The 10,000-nt window shown below is 43.6% G+C and overlaps 1 protein-coding gene across 3 annotated transcripts in view; it reads right to left on the reverse strand.

The window, feature by feature from the left end:
* The window catches only part of ap4m1 (adaptor related protein complex 4 subunit mu 1), an 81,508-nt gene that overhangs the window by 2,451 nt on the left and 69,057 nt on the right, over window positions 1–10,000 (reverse strand). For 2 of the 3 annotated variants that reach the window (XM_079247126.1, XM_079247124.1), the window contains 3 exons: window positions 8,594–8,638; window positions 3,661–3,711; window positions 1,570–1,687 (listed from right to left, as the gene is read on the reverse strand). In XM_079247126.1, the coding sequence (XP_079103252.1) occupies window positions 1,570–1,687; window positions 3,661–3,711; window positions 8,594–8,638 (214 nt within the window). The remainder of the gene's footprint in view (window positions 1–1,569; window positions 1,688–3,660; window positions 3,712–8,593; window positions 8,639–10,000) is intronic. The other variant, XM_079247125.1, reaches the window with a different exon arrangement.

Below are 10,000 nucleotides of genomic sequence, written 5' to 3' on the forward strand. Positions count from 1 at the left end.
ACCCCCCCACAAACACACACACCCACGCACACCCGTATACATGCACCACCGCCACTCCCCCCACACACGCATCATCACACTTCCCTACCCACACACAGCCCACATGCGGAGTCAAGCCCGCCAATCCATCACCCGCCAGCGACCTCGCCCCGCCGCCGCGTGGCAACTCCAGCCGCCGGCCCATCCAGGTCCACCGTAGGGCTAGAAACCTAGCAACCCCACCAGTGGAGCAGTCAAGATCCCCCCCCAGGAGCCCACCACAGACCCTCAGCCTCCAGAGAACCCCAACCGGCCACCAACCCCGAGCGCAATAAGGTCACATTCTCCCCCCATACTAAGTGATGGAGCTGATCACAGGGGACCAGAGGGAATAAAGTTCAGCCGACTGATCTCTTGAGGAGGCAGACATCATCTCGACACTGATGTGATCTAATAAGAGATTTCTGAACTGCTGGATACACAGACTTTGTTTGCTTTTCCAGTTTAGAAGGATAGTTTTCTTTGCAATACATAAACTGGTGAGGATTAAGTTTGCAGAATTAAATTCTATGTTAATTTCACTGATGCTAATGCTCATGGAAACATGTGACCACCAACTGCCCTGAGAGACGGAGACACGACGACCAATCAGGACCAGCTTGTAGGCATTCGTTAACATCATAAGCCCCGCCCCTTTCTGATAACGTAATGATACAAAAATAAATTTCCTAATTTGTCCCAAAATCTGGTTTCTGTTCAAATATTTGAAAAAAAAAATTAATCTTAGAAACATGCTGCGGTATGAAGTAAACACTGCATTTTATTTTATTTTTTAATTTTTATTTTATCTGCATTTAACTTAAATTCTTCTGTAATTTTATGGTAATTGTAATTTATTTGATTTAATTTTTATTCAACTTACTTTAAATATATAAAATTTAGTTTTTGCAAGTTGATAATTTATTTTACTTTGTTTTTTAGTGTTTTCAATTTTATTTCATATTTGTGTTTATTCATGTTCTTTTATTTATTTAACTCATTTTTACTTCTTTGTCATTTATTTGATTTTAATATGAATACATTTTTTAAATGGTTAAGTTTCAAAAAGTTCTGTTTGAATTTTATATTTTTAATTATTTATTCGAGTATGTGCTATGTTGGTAATGTGTTATTTATTTAGTTATTTTCTTGTCTATTATTATTATTATTATTCCTATACTTTTTTAAAAATTCCATTCCTTTTTTAACTTCTCTAAATTCATCCTTATTTTTATGAATTTTTGTTGATCTTAATCTGTTTATTCTGACTTTAGTTGTACACTTTATTTTTAAGTTTTGATTTATTTCATTTTAACATTGTTTTTTTTTATTTGTGTTAATTTGTTTTAATTTGATAATATTTTAGCTACAAAGGCAGCAGGGTATATTTTAGAATCTGGAATAGATCAAACCTCCAACATGTTTCAGTAAATTTCCTCCTTTAGGATATTTCTGGTGGAAAAACGGCACATTTAACCATTTAGACGACGACAAAACATTGGTTTCTTTACTAAGGTAGTTTCTGTGGGAGGTGTTTATCTGCGTGTTTACCTTCAGCAGAGCTGACAGCTGGGTTCCTCCGGTGAAGCGGGGGATCTGCCAGACCACACATCTGCTCTGCAGCTTCAGCTCGGCGCTCTGATCCGGACTGCTGAGCTCCTGCGACAAACTGGAAAAAAAACCACAAAGTTTACTCCTGACGACCACCGACGCGTTCAGGGGACGTAGGAGATCACATGTTCCTGTGGAGGTCAGAAGGCCGGAGAAGCTTTCAGACATGATTTGATGGATAATCCTGTTGAGGACTTTATCCTGATGTAACCGAATTATTTCCCACCTCGCTGCTCCGGAACAAGATAGAAGAAAACCGCTGCGCTATGGCAACACTGCCTTAAGGCTGCGGCGCGTTAAGGCTGCGGCGCGTGAAGGTGTCTCAGCGTTCAGGTGTGGCAGCGTTCAGGTGTCTCAGCGTTCAGGTGTGGCAGCATTCAGGTGTCTCAGCGTTCAGGTGTGGCAGCGTTCAGGTGTCTCAGCGTTCAGGTGTGGCAGCGTTCAGGTGTGGCAGCGTTCAGGTGTGGCAGCGTTCAGGTGTGGCAGCGTTCAGGTGTCGCAGCGTTAAGGCGGCGCTGCGTTCAGGTGTGGCAGCGTTAAGGCGGCGCTGCGTTCAGGTGTGGCAGCGTTAAGGCGGCGCTGCGTTCAGGTGTGGCAGCGTTCAGGTGTCGCAGTGTTGAGGCGGCGCTGCGTTCAGGTGTGGCAGCGTTCAGGTGTCGCAGTGTTAAGGCGGCGCTGTGTTCAGGTGTGGCAGCGTTAAGGCGGCGCTGCGTTCAGGTGTGGCAGCGTTCAGGTGTGGCAGCATTCAGGTGTCTCAGCGTTCAGGTGTGGCAGCGTTCAGGTGTCTCAGCGTTCAGGTGTGGCAGCGTTCAGGTGTCGCAGTGTTAAGGCGGCGCTGCGTTCAGGTGTCGCAGCATTAAGGCGGCGCTGCGTTCAGGTGTGGCAGCGTTAAGGCGGCGCTGCGTTCAGGTGTGGCAGCGTTAAGGCGGCGCTGCGTTCAGGTGTGGCAGCGTTCAGGTGTCTCAGCGTTCAGGTGTCTCAGCGTTCAGGTGTGGCAGCGTTCAGGTGTGGCAGCGTTCAGGTGTTGCAGCGTTAAGGCGGCGCTGTGTTCAGGTGTGGCAGCGTTAAGGCGGCGCTGCGTTCAGGTGTGGCAGCGTTAAGGCGGCGCTGCGTTCAGGTGTCGCAGCATTAAGGCGGCACTGCGTTCAGGTGTGGCAGCGTGAAGGCGGCGCTGCGTTCAGGTGTGGCAGCGTTAAGGCGGCGCTGCGTTCAGGTGTGGCAGCGTTAAGGCGGCGCTGCGTTCAGGTGTGGCAGCGTTCAGGTGTCTCAGCGTTCAGGTGTGGCAGCGTTCAGGTGTCTCAGCGTTCAGGTGTGGCAGCGTTCAGGTGTCTCAGCGTTCAGGTGTGGCAGCGTTAAGGCGGCGCTGCGTTCAGGTGTGGCAGCGTTCAGGTGTGGCAGCGTTCAGGTGTCTCAGCGTTCAGGTGTGGCAGCGTTCAGGTGGCGCTGCGTTCAGGTGTGGCAGCGTTAAGGCGGCGCTGCGTTCAGGTGTGGCAGCGTTAAGGCGGCGCTGCGTTCAGGTGTGGCAGCGTTAAGGCAGCGCTGCGTTCAGGTGTGGCAGCGTTACGGCGGCGCTGCGTTCAGGTGTGGCAGCGTTACGGCGGCGCTGCGTTCAGGTGTGGCAGCGTTAAGGCGGCGCTGCGTTCAGGTGTGGCAGCGTTAAGGCGGCGCTGCGTTCAGGTGTGGCAGCGTTAAGGCGGCGCTGCGTTCAGGTGTGGCAGCGTTAAGGCGGCGCTGCGTTCAGGTGTGGCAGCGTTAAGGCGGCGCTGCATTCAGGTGTGGCAGCGTTAAGGCGGCGCTGCATTCAGGTGACACTACTGCGCTGTAAAGCCACTAGAAGTACAGAACCTTATTTGTTTGCTTCCTACTTTACAAAACAAATGAGCAACCGAAGCGTGACGTTTCCTGCAGAAAGCAGGAACTTGAAGGCCTCACAAAAACCATCACAGTCATAAATTCAAATGACGGAAAGTTTTTCATCCAAATCATCTCACAACAAACGTCAGCGGGAGGATTTGAATGGGAGCGTCTCACCTTACGCTGCCTTTAGGAACCGGGATGGTGGCGCTGACATTGATGGCTGAGCTGCAACACAAACACATCATCATCATCATCATCATCATCATGCCACAGTGAGGTCTAATCCTCGGCCCGGTAATCAACATGAGTGGTTTCTGTTGGAGACATTGCCTTCATGGGTAGGGAAAGGAGAGGAGAGGAGGAGGAGGAGAGGAGAGGAGAGGAGAGGAGAGGAGAGGAGGAGGAGAGGAGAGGAGAGGAGAGGAGGAGGAGGAGAGGAGAGGAGGAGAGGAGAGGAGGAGGAGAGGCGAGGAGAGGAGAGGAGGAGTTTTCTGAAGGTTTAGATGACAACTTTATTTAGTCTATTCTATTTTATTCTATTTCTTATCATGAAGTCCTTTTATTATCTGAACTGGCCGAGTTTCATTTATCCAGTTTGAGGATCTGACATTTCCCATCATGCACCAGTGTCCTTACAGTCCTCTCATGCTGCGTTCATGTTCACTGGGAGATCAGAGGTTCAATTCAATTCAATTCAATTCAACTTTATTTATATAGCGTCAAATCACGGCAATGCCATCTCAAGACGCTTTACAGACAGAGGGGAAAACATAATGAAGGCCAATTCATAACAGCCTATATAAGGAAAACCAACAGATTGAGTTGAGTCCAACTCAATCTCCCATCCTGAGCAAGCACACTGGCGACAGTGGGAAGGAAAAAACTCCCTTTTAACAGGAAGGAAACCTCCGGCAGAACCCGGCTCAGGACAGGCAGCCATCTGCCTCTGCTGTGTGGGGGGGAAGAGGACAGAAAGACAGCAGACAACAGGAACTGCTACTCCCGGCCAGGGAGACCTGCTGAGACAGGAGACATACATGTTAATGATGCAACACTGTTATGGGGGGGGGGGTAAAAGAAAGAGATAAAGAGAAAAAGAAAGAAGCTCAGTGTATCAGGAAATGTCCCTCAGCAGTCTAAACCTATAGCAGCATAACTAAGGGATGCTAACCATCCCTAGCTATAGGACTTATCAAAAAGATAAGTCTTCAGCCTAGTCTTAAAGGTGGGGAGGGTGTCTGCTTCCCTAACACTAACTGGGAGCTTATTCCATAAGAGAGGGGCCTGATAACCAAAGGCTCTGCCTCCTGCTCGGCTCTTTGAGACTCTAGGAACCACAAGTAAGCCTGCAGTCTGCGAACAAAGTACTCTGCTTGGTATATAAGGAACTATGAGGTCTTTGATATATAGTGGTGCCTGGTTGTGGAGGGCTTTATATGTAAGGAGAAGGATTTTAAATTCTATTCTAGATTCAACAGGCAGCCAATGAAGAGAGGCTAAAACTGGAGAAATATGATCTCTCATGCTGGTTCTGGTCAGGACTCTGGCTGCAGAATTCTGGATCAGCTGAAGGCTTTTCAGGGCATATTTAGGACAGCCCAGTAATAGAGAGTTACAGTAATCTAGTCTCCAAGTAACAAAAGCATGAACCAGTTTTTCTGCATCACTCTGAGACAGAATGTCCCTAATTTTGGCTATATTACGTAAATGAAAGAAGGCTGTTTTAGTAACCTGCTTAATATGTGGGCCAAAGGACAGGTCAGGGTCAAATATTACTCCAAGGTTACTCACTGTAGCACTGGAAGCTAAAGTAATGCCATCCAGGTTCATTACAAAACCGGAAAATTTAGCTCTGAGTTTTTCAGATCCAACGAGAATTACTTCAGTCTTATCTGAGTTTAAGAGGAGAAAATTTCTAGACATCCAAGTCTTTATGTCTATGAGACAATTTTGTAGCCTATTGGGCTGATTTGTTTCATCTGGTTTAAAGGATAAGTATATTTGAGTATCATCTGCATAACAATAAAAGTTTATTCCATGCTGTCTAATAATTTTGCCTAAAAGGAGCATATATAGCGTGAAGAGTATTGGTCCAAGTACAGAACCTTGAGGAACTCCATGACTTACTGTAGTTTGTGAGGAGGACTTGTCATTTACATGAACGAACTGAAGTCTATCAGATAAATATGATTTAAACCAGCTTAACGCTGTACCTGTAATTCCAATCACCTGTTCTAGTCTCTGTAACAGAATGTTATGATCGACTGTATCAAATGCAGCACTAAGATCAAGCAAGATAAGTACGGACAGAAGTCCTTTGTCTGAGGCCATAAGAAGGTCATTAGTAACTTTCACCAATGCTGTCTCAGTGCTATGATGAGCTCTAAATCCTGACTGAAACTCCTCGCATAAATTATTTCTGCTCAGGTGGGCATGTAGCTGAGCTGAAACTATTTTCTCCAGAATTTTGGACATAAACGGGAGGTTAGATATAGGTCTATAATTTGCTATCACCTCTGGATCCAGAGATTGCTTTTTAAGTAAAGGCTTGATTACAGCAGTTTTAAATGATTGTGGTACATATCCTGTCACTAAAGACATATTGATAAGATTTAGTAGTGATGTATTAATTAAAGGGAAAATGTCCTTAAAGAGGCTCGTTGGGAGAGGGTCTAAGATACAGGTGGATGGTTTAGATGAAGCTATTATTTTAGTTAATTCAGAGGGTTGGACAGGACAGAAACTATTTAGACACAAGTCAGATCCTGGTTCTAAGGATGCTTCGGAGACCACAACAGGCTCAACATTATAGGTAGAAGGAAGAGTATTGTGAATTTGATCTCTAATAGTGTCAATTTTATTCCTGAAAAAATACATGAAATCATCACAGCTAAGTGAGAAAGGAATACATGGCTCCACAGCGCTCCGGCTCCTAGTAAGCCTAGCTACTGTGCTGAAAAGAAACCGAGGGTTGTTTTTGTTTTCCTCTATCAATGATGAATAATAAGCTGTTCTTGCCGTACGTAAGGCTTTTTTGTATACGATTAAACTTTCTTTCCAGGTTAAGTGAGACTCCTCTAGTCCTGATGAACGCCATCTGTTTTCCAAACGCCTTGACGCCTGTTTTAGAGCTCGAAGCTGGGAATTAAACCAGGGAGCCTTCATAATCTTACCTAATTTCTTCTTCTTTAGGGGAGCAACATTATCCAAGGTTGTACGCATTGAAGCTGTTATAGTATCAGCATGTTGATCAATCTGAGCAGGAGTAAGGCTTAAAGGGGGACTCTCAGTCATGCTAACACATGGTAGATGTGAAAAAATTGATTCAATTGATTGTTTAAATTTTGTAATATTATTCTGATAAACATCTACTATAGTAGAATTTATTTTTGGTCAGTGAGTAATCAAATAAAGTGAATTCAAAGGTTAATAAGAAGTGATCGGACAAGACAGGGTTTTGAGGAAATACTTTGAGCTTATCAGTCTCAATACCAGATGTTAGAACCAGATCAAGAGTGTGACCATGAGAGTGAGTGGCTCCATTGACATTTTGTGAAAACCCAATTGAGTTTAGAATAGAGCTAAAGGAAATGTTTAAACTATCATTTTCATCGTCAACATGAATATTAAAATCACCTAGTACAATGACCTTATCAGTAGTCAGCACTAACTCAGACAAGAGATCAGAGAATTGGGTCAGAAACTCGGAGTAAGGTCCAGGTGAGCGATACACTAATGCTAAAAGGAGCGGTTTCTCTGAATTCCATTTTGGATGAGATAAATTTAATGTCAGGAATTCAAAGGATTTATAGTTAGTTTTGTGCTTAGGATTAATTAAAAATTCTGACTTAAAGATAGCTGCAACCCCTCCTCCTCTGCCTGTAGTTCTAGGAATGTGAAAGTTTAAATAGTTAGCTGGCGTAGCTTCATTAATACTAACATAATCCTCTTGCTGTAACCAGGTTTCCGTAAAACAGAATAAATCAATGTGGTGATCACCTATCAAGTCATTGACTAATAAAGACTTATTTGGGAGGGATCTGATATTCAGTAGGCCACACTTTATTGTCTTATTTTCAGATTTTATTAGATCCATTGTTTTTTTTTTATGAGGTTTTCACGATTAACCCCAGAAGTGTTTTTGTGTTGTTTAATTCTTACTGCTGGGAAGTTGTATAAGGTCGGAATGGGGTTTTTGGGTGGGCGGCGGCAGGTGGGAAGCTGCAGAAAAGTGTGTAGGACTAGGTCTGACGTCATATCCATGTGAAGCCATGATGGCGGCAGGAAGGCTGTCTGTCTGTTCACACGGCATGTGTTCGGTCACTGGAACTGGAATGTGGATTATAGGTCTGAATGCAGACTTTTCATCCAAACGATGACTTTTCGTACAAACGACGACTTTTCGTCCAAACGACGACTTTTCGTTCAAACGACAACTTTTCCTCCAAACGACGACTTTACGTCCAAACGACGACTTTTTGTCCAAACGACGACTTTTCATTCAAACAACGACTTTTTGTCCAAACGACGACTTTTCGTCCAAACGACAACTTTTCGTCCAAATGACAACTGATAGAAAGCGTTTGAGTGGTAGAATGTGTCCATGTGTTTTACTGAAGTCATGAGCTTCACTGAGGATAAAACGCTGACATGGGACATATGAACCGAAGAGGTTTCAGAGCAGGCCAGATTCTGCTGGTTTGTACGTCGTCAGAGGGATTTCAGGTTGTTTGGGTTTTCATTATCAATAAGCCTCAATCATCAACATTTCAATGAATTAATGTTTGAAATGTTTCACTCTATGTGGCCTGAGTCTATATAATATCTGGGTTCTGAGATGAGTGACAAAAAATATTAAACTTTTTCATAATATTCTAATTTTCTGAGATGTACATAAACAGTTTATTTCTGGCATCACCTCCAGCCGCCATCTTTAATGCATGCAGCTGGATTTCTGTTCTTATTGTATTTCAAAAAGTGAACTCTGAAAATCCGACTTCCGATGGCACACTGAACGCACCATCATAGTTGAATGATGACATCACACCTGCAGGTGTTTCATCACATCGTGGTTCGATCTGTCTGACATGTCTGAAGGGAAACTAACCTCTTAGCTGGAAGATCACAGCGGAGCCTCATGAGCATCAGCAACCTGCAGAGACGAGGAACACCAGGATCATTACCTCACAGTGTGATGTCATAGCAGCGTGACGCCCACAGACTGTAAAAGATGGGCGGAACCTCCGTGACGTCACCCGTAGGTTTCTGAAGAGCTCAATTGAAGCTCGGTGGGCGGTTCCTACCATCACCATCTTGGCAGGGGCATGCGTGTCGTCTCGCTCGGAAAATACAAATATGGACAAAGAGGTGGAGCTGAGAGGGGGGCTGTGAGTGTCATGGTGGATGATTGACATCGAACGAACTCCGAGCTTTCTGTAGCTAAGAGCTAACCGAGCTAACCCGGAGATAACAGGAGCTAACCAACTAATGGAGGTAAGCGGGCTAAAGCTAAGTCACGTTGTTAACCGGCTGAAAACCGCGATTGTTCTACGTTCTTCTTACTTGAAGCGGGAGATCGGGTACCTGTCAATCAAAAGGACACGCCCCTAAATGTGCGGAACTTTGAGATTAAATTACTTTTAAACAGGCAAGTTAGAAAAAAATTTACTCCCCCCACAGTTGTCATGAAGGTAAACCTGACCTATTAAACCTAAAATGGATTTTTGAACTAGGCTGTAAACATGTTTATTTCCACTGTAAACATATTTATTCCTGCTGTAAACATGTTTATTTCTGCTGTAAACATGTTTATTTCTGCTGTAAACATGTTTATTTCTGCTGTAAACGTGTTTATTTCTGCTGTAAACATGTTTATTTCTGCTGTAAACATGTTTATTTCTGCTGTAAACATATTTATTCCTGCTGTAAACATGTTTATTTCTGCTGTAAAAATGTTTATTTCTGCTGTAAACATGTTTATTTCTGCTGTAAACATGTTTATTTCTGCTGTAAACATATTTATTCCTGCTGTAAACATGTTTATTTCTGCTGTAAAAATGTTTATTTCTGCTGTAAACATGTTTATTTCTGCTGTAAATGTGTTTATTTCTGATGTGAACAAGTTTATTTCTCCTGTGAACATGTTTATTTCTGCTGTAAACGTGTTTATTCCTGCTGTAAAAATGTTTATTTCTGCTGTAAACATGTTTATTTCTACTGTAAACATGTTTATTTCTGCTGTAAACATTTATTCCTGCTGTAAACATGTTTATTTCTGCTGTAAAAATGTTTATTTCTGCTGTAAACATGTTTATTTCTGCTGTAAATGTGTTTATTTCTGATGTGAACAAGTTTATTTCTCCTGTGAACATGTTTATTTCTGCTGTAAACGTGTTTATTCCTGCTGTAAACATGTTTATTTCTGCTGTGAAGTTGGTCTTGTTAAGATGGGAGTCTATTTTGCAGCCCCTAGTGGATGAAGGGGGAACTGCAGTTTTATGCATCGGCTTCACTT

The sequence above is a fragment of the Telmatherina bonti genome (assembly GCF_933228915.1).
Source record: "Telmatherina bonti genome assembly, chromosome: 10".
In the NCBI taxonomy this organism is placed as follows: domain Eukaryota; kingdom Metazoa; phylum Chordata; class Actinopteri; order Atheriniformes; family Telmatherinidae; genus Telmatherina; species Telmatherina bonti.